The sequence below is a fragment of the Lepus europaeus genome, chromosome 12 (assembly GCF_033115175.1).
Source record: "Lepus europaeus isolate LE1 chromosome 12, mLepTim1.pri, whole genome shotgun sequence".
In the NCBI taxonomy this organism is placed as follows: Eukaryota; Metazoa; Chordata; class Mammalia; order Lagomorpha; family Leporidae; genus Lepus; species Lepus europaeus.
Genome location: NC_084838.1, coordinates 70,232,852 through 70,246,157, shown reverse-complemented (window position 1 = coordinate 70,246,157; position 13,306 = coordinate 70,232,852). Strand labels below are relative to the sequence as shown.

The 13,306-nt window shown below is 42.2% G+C and overlaps 1 protein-coding gene across 2 annotated transcripts in view; it reads right to left on the bottom strand.

Annotated features, from left to right (window-relative positions):
- Positions 1-13,306, bottom strand: part of AK3 (adenylate kinase 3) — a 39,622-nt gene that overhangs the window by 8,201 nt on the left and 18,115 nt on the right. For both annotated transcript variants that reach the window (XM_062208310.1, XM_062208309.1), the window contains exon 2: positions 2,660-2,779. In XM_062208310.1, the coding sequence (XP_062064294.1) occupies positions 2,660-2,720 (61 nt within the window). In that variant the 5' untranslated portion in view covers positions 2,721-2,779. The remainder of the gene's footprint in view (positions 1-2,659; positions 2,780-13,306) is intronic.

Genomic DNA, 13,306 nt, shown 5'->3' with positions numbered 1-13,306 from the left:
TATAAGGATTATTTCCTTTTTTTTTTTTTTTTTTTGACAGGCAGAGTGGACAGTGAGAGAGAGAGAGAGAGAGAGAGAAAGGTCTTCCTTTGCCGTTGGGTCACCCTCTAATGGCCGCCGCGGTAGCGCGCTGTGGCCGGCGCACCGCGCTGTTCCGATGGCAGGAGCCAGGTGCTTCTCCTGGTCTCCCATGGGGTGCAGAGCCCAAACACTTGGGCCATCCTCCACTGCACTCCCTGGCCACAGCAGAGAGCTGGCCTGGAAGAGGGGCAACCGGGACAGGATTGGTGCCCCGACCGGGACTAGAACCCGGTGTGCCGGCGCCGCAAGGCGGAGGATTAGCCTGTTGAGCCACGGCGCCGGCCAGGATTATTTCTTTTCATTGTCCCAGCAACCCTGAGGGAAGTTATTACTCCCACCTGACAAATCAGAAAGTACAGGCATGGCAAGGTTAAGTAACTTGCTGTAATTCACAAAGCTATTAATTAAGTGGTAGAAGTGGGATTTGAACATAAGTTATCTAACCCAATACCTGTTCATAACCATGGGGGTTGCACTGAAAAAAAAAATCCACAAAAATGTAATTTTGATTAAAATTTTCACAGTCACAAGGATCCAAATATCCAGTGGCATAAGAGTTGAATCAAAATACCCTCGACCAAAAGAAGCAATAAGATCAAGGGTATTCCTTGCAGTATCCTGTAGAACACTGAAAATTAGATGCAACCCAAATGTGCTTCAGAGGGCATGAATTAAAAGTATGATCCAGAAGCAAAATGCAAGCTCATGTATCTTTTATTTCAGTAAGGCAAATCCACCTGTCAAATATCGATTAATTCAGTGAAAAAGCAAAATGAAGAAAAGTGGTTTATGTTTGTGTTGTGTATGTCTGCATATTACGTAGAGAAAAAAATAGTAATTCTACATATGACTTAGCAATACGTGTCTGGAACCTTGCCTCACATAACCTACCAGATAGGTACATGAATGTGTGTATATGAGTATGTATTTCAAATTTTATCACTATAGAAAAAAATCCTGTTTAAATTATATACAAAGCAATTAAAAGTGGTTGTTCCTAAGGGGTGTGATCATTGAGGACTTTGAATCTTTCTCTTATACATTTATATCCTTTTTAATTTTGAAAAGGAAAAGGTATTCTTGCAATAGAACAATGACAAAAAGCAAAACAATAAATGTGCCCACATCCCAGGCCCTTTCCAATGTGGCCTTGTCTTTGTCCCATTCCCACTCTTCCTCCCGCTAGTGACAGAGGGCTGGTCTCAGGGAGGACTTGCCACTTTCCTAAGCTGGGCAGAGCCCCTGTCCCTGTAGCCTACAATGACTTGATTCTCCATTTATATCAGATTCCTCATATTTGGGAATGCTCGTAAACCCCTCCCATCTCACACACACCAAAAAAAAAAAAAGTTAAACTTTTTAACTTTTTAAAGTAAAGTTTTTGAATTTTGAACCATGTATCTATATTCTTTATTCAAAAAGAAGGCAGTAAGTAGCAACCTCCTGGCCACATTACTTGCTAATCACATCAACTTTTAATTTCCCTCAAAGCACTCGCTGGTGTCTGCATTTATTTGCATTTTTATTCATTACTTGTGTCTTGGTAGAATGTACTTTCCATGTGGGCAAGGATTTAGTTTAGGTTTAGGTCTGGGGACTAGAATAGTTTTTAGCATGCAGAAGGTACAAAGTCAATTTGAGTAAAGAATAAATAAACAACGCCTGATAAGCACGGTACCTCATAGCATACCTCGTAGCATAGTCTCCATGCCCCAGAAGCCATCATTAAATGTTTCAGGAATTTCTGAGACCTCCAGTTTCTGTGCCAACATTGGCAGGCATGGTCAATGGACCGTAGGAAAAACTAGTTTTTTTTTTCTTCCTGATCCGACTCCAACAAACCATAGTAAGTGTTCTGCCCAACCTCTCCCCCATTTGTCCTTCCCTTCACCTTCCTCATACAGTCTAATCCACTTGGAACTTTAAAACTCCCATGCCTTCTTGGGTAAAGCCAGCAACAGGGCTGCCAGGCTGTGTGAGGGCAGCACTCAGTTCAGGCGCGTGTGAAGGGGAATGGAGTTAAGTGGGAGAGAAGAATATATAAATAGCAAGGCTAGATTAGCTTACCCCCTCCCAAAACAGGAAGTTATGACTTCAGTCTCGAAGGAAAGGCTTTACTTGTTAAAAAACAAATTTCTTGTGCCTCTGGGTATCAACAAAGCAATGATTAGAAACTAAAAAAAAAAAAAAAAAAAAAAATCAAGCTACCCTGAAAGATCCTGCCACACCTCTGGCTGGGGAAAATTTACAGCTTATTATTGCAAGTTACTCCTGGGCCTTCCTTCTTTTCTGGAGATCCTCCCTCATCATAAAATATTCCCCAAGGAGGGAGGAAGGAACTAAAATTACATCTGAAGGGAGCTTAGAAATCACTTGCTCCAATCTCCTTTTTTATCCCAACAAAGACAGAGGCCCAGAGAATGTGACAGACCCAAGGCCTCCGGACAGTGAAGGGCAGAATTCAGGCCCCCCAACTGCCATCCTTGATGTCCATCCGCAGCACATGAACTGCTCATTCTCTAGCCAGAGTTCACTGAACATTTGGGTTAGCTGAAGTGCCCAGGGCTCCTCCACTTACCATCCAACAGCCAGCTGTGCTCAGTGAGATTTTTCAGCTCATGAAGGGCCAGCCGAGTCATGACATCATCTGGAATGAGCTTCCCTTGATCAATGAAAGTCTTGGCTAACACACCAATTTCTACAGAAAAAGAGGGAAAAATCAGTAAGTGCATTTGTTTTATCCCATTCTAGGTCCCAAGGAACTGGCTACCTAAAAGGGACCTCTGGATATCACACCCATAAGGAAATAAGTATCATTAGATTTTCTCATAAAAAACAGATTACAAAATAATCCAAATCTATTACAACTCCTCCATTATGTAGAATATATAGATGTAAATGTGTAGACAAAAATATGCAAATCTATAGACCAATATTTAAACAGTAGTTGTCTTTGTGTGGCAGAATAATGTTTCTTTTTTATGTATTTCTATTTTTTTGTTGTTTTTTCTACCACAAAAATACAGAATAGTTGAAATCATTTTCTTCTTTAAAAAAAAATTTATTTATTTGAAGGACAGAGTTACAGAAAGAAAGGTAGAGTCAGAGAGAGAGGTCTTCCATTCTGTTGGTTCACTCCCCAAATGACTGTAATGGCCATAGCTAAGCTGATCCAAAGTCAGGAGCCAGGAGCTTCTTCTGGGTCTCCCACACGGGTGCAGGGACTCAAGGACTTGGGCCATCTTCTACTTCTTTCCCAGGCCATAGCAGAGAGCTGGATCAGAAGAGGAGCAGCTGGGAATCGAACTGGTGCCCACACGGGATGCCAGCGCTGCAGGCCGGGGCTTTAACCTGCTGTGCCACAGCACCAGCCCCTAGTTTCTTCGTTTTAATAAGAATTTTAAATAGTCATTATTTTGAAGTGGCTCAGTTTAAGTGCCTGGGGCTGTCATATGTTATATAAAGAGAGATTTTTTTCCTAATCCTCTAAAATAGGTGTTACTCATAAGATGAGTACAATTAAATTTCTGGCCAGATTAATACTGTAACATTACATTTTTATTAATAATTAACACTCTGGAAGAGTTTATGCTAAACAATTTTAGCATACTACTCACAACTTTATGTCATTCTTGTCCAACATTATTTTTTTTTATTTAAGATTTATTTCATTTGTTTGAAAGACAGTTACAGAGAGAGGTAGAGACAGAGAGATCTTCATCCCCTGGTTCGCTCCCCAGGTGGCTGCAACAGCCGGAGCTGCGCCGATCCAAAGCCAGGAGCCAGGAGCTTCTTCCAGGTCTCCCATGCGGGTACAGGGGCCCAAGGACTTGGGGCCATCTTCTGCTTTCCCAGGCCATAGCAGAGAGCTGGACTGGAAGAGGAGCAGCCGGGACTAGAACCAGCACCCATATGGGATGCAGCGCTTCAGGCCAGGGTTTTAACCAGCTGTACCACAGCACCGCCCCCCCCCCCAACTACTTTAATTTCTTCTTGTTCTTGTCCCCTTACCAAACTATTTCTATACATTCAGAATTGTAACATCACTGTGTTATGGATGTTATGGATGTTACTGTATACATACATTTTTGTGTTCTTTTTTCACTTAGCGATATTTTATAAATAGTTTTCAGTGATGTGCTCTGGTCATTTCTAGTCACTGTATTAGACTTCCTGTATCCATGTTTGATATATAAAAACATGCTTTATCATAGCAGGACTGCTGGACATTTATGAAAATTAGTCTTGGATGTTCCTCATCACTGCTATTCTTAAAGATCTTAACACTTTTTTTTTCTTTAGTCTTTTCTTCTAGATAAATTCCTAGGAGTCAGATTAAAGGGTCATTTTCTTAACTATTGGTGTGACTTGCCCTACTGATCTCAAAGCAGATTCTAAAATGTCAGATTCATGATATGTAACTACATGGAAATTGGCTGCCTTTTGACAGTGCACACTGGGCTTACAAACTGTGTTTGGAAAAGGGCCTTCAGGACTCACTAACATGGCCTTTGGAAAGGTGCACACTTACGTGTGGACCTTTCCATTGCCAGCTGTTAGATCAATGCTCTGGGGAGTTAAGAGCTCCAACCTCCTCAAGAATGATTGGAAAAACATGAAAAAAATTGCCATTCCAGGGCTGAGATCTGACACCTGGTCCTGGTGCCTCTTCAGCCTAAACCCCTTCTAAACTCCCAGCCAATGACAACAAATGTATTTAAACAATGGGGATTAATTAATAAAGTGCTTATTTTAATCAGCATAAGAATAGTCTTAAGATGATATGCTCTTTCTACTTCTATTCAATATTGTACTTGAGATTCTTTTTTTTTTTTTTTTTTTTTTGGACAGGCAGAGTGGATAGTGAGAGAGAGAGACAGAGAGAAAGGTCTTCCTTTTCTGGTGGTTCACCCTCTAATGGCCGCTGCGGCTGGGGCATCTCGCTGATCCGAAGCCAGGAGCCAGGTGCTTCTCCTGGTCTCCCATGCGGGTGCAGGGCCCAAGGACTTGGGCCATCTTCCACTGCCTTCCCGGGCCATAGCAGAGAGCTGGCCTGGTAGAGGGGCAACCGGGATAGAATCCGGTGCCCCGACCGGGACTAGAATCTGGTGTGCCGGTGCCGCAAGGTGGAAGATTAGCCTGTTGAGCCACGGTGCTGGCCTGTACTTGAGATTCTGGTCAGAGCAATTAGTCTTCCAAGCAAAATTAAAAGTAGCCAAGGGGCCAGCGCTGTGGCATAGTGGGTAAAAGGCGCCACCATCCCATATGGGCACTGGTTCAAGTCTCAGCTGCTCCACTTCTGATCCAGTTTTTTGCTATGGCTTAGAAAAGCAATAAAGGATGGCCCAGGTCCTTGAGCTGCACCCGTGAGGAGACCTGAAGAAACTCCAGGCTCCTGGCTTTGGATTGGCACAGCTCTGGCCGTTTGTGGCCAATTGGAGAGTGAGCCAGTGGACAGAAGACCTCTCTCTCTCTCTCTGCCTCTTCTTCTCTCTCTGTGTAACTCTTTCAAATAAATAAAAATCTTTAAAATAAATAATAAATTTTTTAAAAAAGTAGCCAAAAAAGAAAAAGTAAAACTTTATTTGCAAATAACATGATCTTGTACATAGAAAACCTTCAGGAATACACATAAAAACTAGTAGATCTAATGAATGAGTTCAGACAAGTTGCAGTGTACAAGTTCAATACATGTACAGAAATCTAGTAATGAATAGGTATGCCTGTAAAAAAAAAAAACTATCAATGGACAATCTGAAGGTGAGAGAATTCAATTTATAATTACCTAAAAGAGAATAAGAAAAGCAGTGATATATCTTTTAAAATAAGTGCAAAATTTATCTGATAACTGTGATGTTGTTGAAAGTACAGAAAAAACTAGCCAAATGGAAATATATTAACTAATTATAACAGTCAATATTGTTAAGATGGCAATACCCTGAAAATGATTTTCAGACTCAGTGCAATCGCATCAAAATCCTAGCTGGTGTCTTTACAGAAACTGACATGCAGATCCTAAAATTCATATGGAAATACAAGAAACACACAATAGTGCATCTTGAAAAAGAATTAAAAACTTAGAGGACACACACTTGTGATTTAAAAATAGCAATTAAGGGGCCTATGCCGGCCAATAAATTGACTTTCAACAAAGATGCCAAGATAATTTAATGGGAGGAAAAATAATCTTTTCAACAAATCTTGCAAGTCCAAGTAAACATCCAGATCCCTATTTCACACCTATATAAAAATTAACTCAATAAGGAGCACTAATCTAAATGTATGAGTTCTAACTATCAAAAAGAAACATAGGTGTCAATCTTCATGACTTGGCATTATACAGTGGTTTCTTAGATATGAAACCAAAAGCACAACCAACAAAGGAAAATTAATAACTAGTTTATTAAAATTGAAAACTTTTGTGCTTCAAAGAACACCATCAAGAAAGTGAAAAAGTGATCATGGGATGGGAAAAAATTTCTGCAAATCATAAATCTGATCGGGATTTTATGTCTGGAATATCTAAAGAACTCTTATAATTCAACATAGGAAAAAATGTTCAGGGTTGGCGCTGTGGCAAAGTGGGTTAAAGCTCCGGCCGGCAGTACTGGCATACCAGCACCAGTTCAAATCCCGGCTGTTCTACTTCCAACCCAGCTCTCTACTATGGCCTGAGAAAGCAGTGGAAGATGGACAAGTCCTTGGGTCCCTACATTTGTGTGGGAGACCCGGAAGAAGCTCCTGGCTCCTGGCTTTGGATAGGCCCAGCTCCGGCCATTGCGGCCATTTGGAGAGTAAACCAGCAGATGGAAGATCTCTCTCTTTCTCTCTCTCTCTCTGCCTCTCTTTCAAATAAATAAATCTTTATTTTTAAAAATTGATCATATAAAAACTTATAAATACTTTCAACTTTTGTGTATACATAGATAGATGAAAAATTCTATGCATGGTCTAATACAGTCTGTATGCATCATAGCATTTTGGTCAGTGATGAACCAAGTAACAGTAATCCTAAATTATGAACAGTGGTCCTACATTAGTATTAAAATGGAACTGAAAAATTCCTCTTGCCTAGTACTTTTCCTACACCTTTTCCATGTTTAATTATGTTTTATCACAAATACCAAATACATGTGTTACAAATACCTACAGTATTGAGTACAGTAACATGCTATCCAGGTTCGGAACCCTGGAGCAGTAGGCATTACCATATGGCCTGGGTGTATGATTGACTTACATCCCATCTAGGTTTTTGTTAAGTACACTGTGATGTTTGCACAGTGACAAAATTGCCTAACAATGCATTTACTCCTAAGTATCCCAATTGTAAAGCAACACATGCCTGTTATGTGTTTTTCATTTACCATTAACAACTTTCTGTATCAACAGACATTTATCCACAGTATGTATTAAACCCTGAAGTCTGTAGTGCTTCCACTGGAGTTTACTGAAGAAGAAAAAAAAAAAAAAAAAGACTCAACTCCCTACTTCAAGGTCTACGTAGTTTGCGAATGACATTTCAAATGTTCACTCCCATCCAGCATATTCCATGGACATTTGGTAAATTTTTACTTATCTAACCATTATAATTTAGTAGTATGCCTTAATAGACTCCTCATACAAATATTGCTTACTTTTTTATTTGAAAATTAATCAAATTTGGAAGCTTCCACACTTAAAAACACAAAAGTAGTTTAAAAGTAAATTATTCATAATTAGCTAATTTTCTACAGTTACACACAAAAATAGGGAAAGAGGGTTACAGAAAAATAAGGAAAGTCAAGGTCAACTTGTAAGAACAATAACCAGAAATTCAAAACACAGAGATACTGGTCTGAGAAATATGTGCTTTACTATATAAAATGTCACTTATTGGTCTACCCCCTAAATGCCTGCAACACCTGCAACAGCAACACCAGGATCCTAAACGTACTTGAGCCATCACTGCTGCCTCCCACGGTGCGAATCAGGAGGAAGCTGGATAAGAAGTGGAGCTGGGACTTGAATCCATGCACTCAGATATGGAATGTGCATTTCCCAAGCATTGGCTTAACTGTGGTATTAAATAGCCAAACTCATTTTAAATTGTGATTCTCCTTTTAAAGTCTGGTCGTTCTCACAGCATGACCCAAACCAACCACAGCACATATCTGAATGAGCTTTTTCAAACTTACTGTTTGGGCAGTTATGAAGTACAAAAGCAGGACCTGACTAACCTATAAATAACAGTTCTGTTTTACATGTGCCAAGAGAAAGGGTTACAAAGAACCTAGTTCCTGCCAGAACTGCTTTTAGCATCATTACATAATGAACTATATAAAACTTTATTTTAAAAGTATGTCAAAACAAAACAAAATAGAAGTAGAAGGATGACAGAGAGTGGATTAACTGATAGTTTTACACACAACCAAGGGCTTAAAAAAAAACTCTCTCAGATAATAAAGACTTGACTCAACACAGTGGTTATACCAGGAGTCGGAAAAGAGATGTGCATGGGAGGGAGCCATGAGGGGATCACAGAAGCCATGGTTTTCCTTCTGGTGGTGGTTAAACAGGAGTTCATATTATTCTTCTCATGATATACTTCTTATGATATAGAGATACTGCAATACTTCTGCAAGGACTATTTACAAGATTACAGTTCAGAGAAGAGAAAAGCCTCCCTTGACCACTGGTCCTCCCTCTAGCCATCACCCAGTGGCTCCTCTCCAGCAAAGCACCTACTAGCTAGCATTCCCGTTCCAGGGCCTCTCCTTCTCATCCACTCTGCTGCAGCATGAAATCCCCGTTTGAGAATTCCATAAAGAACCACTTGAGTCCAGAGTCATGTTACCTCCCCGCCTTGTCATTTGTACCCTGTGCTCAAACCACGCCCTGATTCAGCAAGGAGCTCTACCTACAGTGGATCCTCCTTATCTTCACCCAAGCCCAAAGCTCCCCCACTTTGTCTGATAAGCTTTTACTCAGCTTTTAAGATGCATCTTCATTTTTTATATTGTTTTTCCTTTTTTTTTTTTTTTTTGGACAGGCAGAGTGGACAGTGAGAGAGAGAGAGACAGAGAGAAAGGTCTTCCTTTTTCCATTGGTTCACCCCCCAATGGCCGCCACGGCCAGCGTGCTGCGACCGGCGCACTGTGACCGGCGCACCGCGCTGATCTGAAGCCAGGAGCCAGGTGCTTCTCCTAGTCTCCCATGCGGGTGCAGGGCCCAAGGACCTGGGCCACAGCAGAGAGCTGGACTGGAAGAGTAGCAACCAGGACAGAATCTGGCACCCCAACCAGGACTAGAACCCAGTGTGCCGGCACCACAGGCAGAGTAGATTAGCCTATTGAGCCGTGGCGCCGGCCTATTTTTTATATTTTTAAAGATTTATTTATTTAGTTGAGAGGCAGAGTTACAAAGAGAGGGAGAGACAGAGAGAGAGGTCTTCCACCCATTGGTTCACTCCCCAAATGGCACCACTGGCGGAGCTGGGCCAACCCGAAACCAGGATCCAGGAGTTTCTTACACATCTTCCGCATGGGTGCAGGGGCCCAAGCACTTGGGCCATGTTCTACTGCTTTCCCAGGCCTTCATTAGGGAGCTGGATCAGAAGTGGAGCTGCTGGGACTCAAACTGGTACCCATTTGGGATGCCAGAGCTGCAGATAAATGCTCAACCTACTCTGCCACAGTGTGGGCCCCTCAAGGTATATCTTAAAGGGCCCTTCACAGTGAACACTTCTCAGTCTCCAGGATAACTGCAAGCAACTTCCTCCTCCAGACTTGTCTTTGTTGGAACACTAATGCCTGCTGAAACTCTTAACACTCCATGTGACTGTGTTTGGAGATAGGGCCTAAAGGTTAAATTAAGGTTAAATGAGGTCAGAAAGGTAAGTGCTTAATCTGATAGGATCAGCATCCTTATAAACAGAAGAGGTACCAGCAGTACAAAGGAAAGACCAGGTGAGAACAAGGTGAGAAGGCCAGAGAGAAAAGACCCACCGGAAACCAACTCTGGCAGCACCTTGATCTTGGAATCTTAAGCTCCAGAACTATAAGAAAATAAATTCTATTCTTTAGTCCCCACTCTGGTGCTCAGTTATGGCAGCCCGGGCTGACTAGTAGGTGTGTCCATCCACTCACCTGCCCCCAGGCCCACAGTGAGGTGAGCTCTTCCAGTGAAGTCCACTATCTCTGCCTCACCATTACCGAGCACACATTATGTACTTGGTGGATCCATGGAAGACTTCTTTCTTTAAGACAACACTCATTCTCAAGATTATCTTTTAAAAATTGTCCCTTAACATTTTATGGTGCAAAAATACATAAAATACATATAGTCTAGAAAATAATGGAAAAAGACAAAACAACCCAAATGCCCTTTATTTATTTATCCAACTCATGAATGGATAAGTAAAAATGATATACTCATACCATAGAATATTATTCAGCAAAAAAAGGTAGTAAAGTACTAGTACATGCCACAATATGGGTGATTTCTTGAAAGCACCATTCTAAATGAAAAGAAGCCAGACAGAAAAGGCCACATACTGCAGCATTCCATTTGTAGGAAATGTCCAGGATAGGCAAATCAAGAGAGAAGGTGGATTAGTGTTGCCAGAGGCTCAGGTGGGGCAGGGTGGGGCAGGAGTGGACATGACTAATAGGTATGAGGTTTCCTTTATGAGTGATAAGAATGTTCTAAAATTTGTTTTGCTGATAGTTGCACAACTCTGTAAATACACAAAGATCCACTGATTGCACATTTTTTTAAAAGATTTATTTATTTATTTGAAAGGCAGATTTACAGGGAGGCATGAAAGGAAAGGCCAGCACCAAACACACCAAACACCAGAGTAAGGGAAAAGGTTTATTGTTGGGTGGGGGAAACCCAACAGGCCGTCTCCCCGTGCACAGAGAGAACTACCACCTGTACTGGGAGAACAGGTCTTATATAGCCTTACAGAGGTAAGGAAGTGGGAGAGGCAAATCCCAACAGGGTGGGAGTAGGCTTAGGAGGATGGCACCATTTTACTAACAAGGCAGAGGTAGAGAGAGAGAGAGTCTTCCATCCACTGGTTCACTCCCCAAATGGCTGCAACAACTGGAGCTGGGCCGATCCGAAGCCAGGATCCAGGAGCTTCTTCTGGGCCTCCCCTGCGGGTGCAGGGGCCCAAGCACTTGGGCCATCCTCCACTGCTTTCCCAGTCCATAGCAGAGAGCTGGATTGGAAGAGGAGCAGCCAGGACACAAGCCAGTGCCCATATGGGACGTCAGCACTGCAGGCAGCAGTTTTACCCACTACGCCACAGCACTGGCCCCTGAATTGTACATTTTAAAGGTAAGTTATATGGTATATCAATCATATTTCAATAAAGCTGTCCAAAAAAAATGGAAATGGAATACTCCTTAAGGAAAGTTGTATTGTTGAAGGTACAGAGTAATGGATGCTGTGATTTGTGTAAAATATACACAGAGGGAAGCATCTGGTTATATGTGCATGAAATGTCCTGGAAAGATCTTTTCACTAAATATTCTTTCTGATTTTGGGAATCCCAAAAAAAAAGTAAATGTACGGCCTACTAAAAATTATTATTTTTTTACCATTACAAAAATAAATTGTTGGGCCAGCGCTGTGGAACAGTGGGTTAAGCCACCACCAGCAGTGCCAGCATCCCATATGGGCACCAATTTGAATCCTGGCTGCTCCACTTCCAATCCAGCTCCCTTCTGATGCACCTGGGAAAGCAGCAGAGGATAGCCCAAGTGCTTGAGTCCCTGCACCCGCATGCGAGGCCAGGCTCCAGGCTCCTGGCTCCTGGCTCCTGGCTTTGGGTTGGACCAGCTCCAGCAGTTGGGACTATTTGGGGAGTGAACCAACAGATGGAAGATTTTTCTCCATCCTTCTCTCTCTCCATAACTATGCCTTTCAAATAAATAAATAAACCTTTTTTTTTTTTAAACTGCTGTCTCATCAATATCATTGTAATTAGCCACACCTGTGCTCGTTGGGTGTACATTATGTTTTGTTAGACACATAGGAACATGGGAGCTGACCAAGGTCTTGAAGATTATCTACTGAGTTCAACTCCTCAGACATACAGATGAGAACAAGGCTCTTTACACTATGTAGTATTTCACAAATTGAGCTTCATGAGATAATCTTAGTACAGAAAAAATTTTTAAAGATTTTTAAAAATGTATTTGAAAAGTAGAGTTACATGGAGAGACAGATAGAAAGAGAGATCTTCCATCCACTGGTTCATTCCCAAGTGGCCACAATGACCAGAGCTACATCAGGACAAAGCCAGGAGCCTGGACCTCCATCCAGGTCTCCTGTGTGGGTGGTAGAGGCTGAAGTACTTGGGCCATCTTCTGCTGCCCTCACAGGTGCATTAGCTGGGAAATGTATGGGAAGGCAGAAGTAGGGACTCAAACCAATGCCCACAGGAGATGCTGGTGTTGGAGGTGGCTGCTTAACCAGCTATGCCACAACGCTGGCCCCTGAGCAAGTTCTTTCTTTTTCATTTATTTATTTAAAATTTATTTATTTGAAAGTCAGAGTTACAGAGAGAGTGGGAGGGAGAGAAAGAGAGAGAGAGAGAGAGATCTTCCATCTGCTGGTTCACTCCCCAGATGGCTGCAAGGGCCATTCCTTGGCCAGGCTGAAGCCAGGAGCTATGAGCTTCATCTGGATCTTCCATGTGGGTGGCAGGATCCCAAACACTTGGGCCATCTTCTGCTGCATTACCAGGCCATTAACAGGGAGCTGGATTGGAAGTGGAGCAACTGGGACACACGGCACCCATATGGGATGCCGGCAGCACAGGCAGTGCCTTTACGAGCTATTCCACAATGCTAGCCCGAGCAAGTTCTTCAACCTCTTCTGAATTCAGTTTCCTCATCTTTAAATGACAGGTTTAGACCAAACATCTAAGGACCAGACTCAAATTTCCCATCTGCAGGGTCCTGTGGTGGCCAATAGGTACTCCTGGTTTACTACTGTCGATAGGCTGCTGGTGGTGGCTTAACCTGCTATGCCCAGGGCCAGCCTTGAGGGATCTTAATTTTCCTTTTTTATGTTTGCATGACATATTTTTCAAGTGTGCTTTACTTTCAGTATCAGAAAACATTAAGCAGGGGGGTTTTTTTGTTTTTGTTTTTTGAAAGATTACACATCTTGGGGCCGGCGCCGTGGCACAGGTTAATCCTCCGCCTGCAGCACCGGCATCCCATATGGGCGC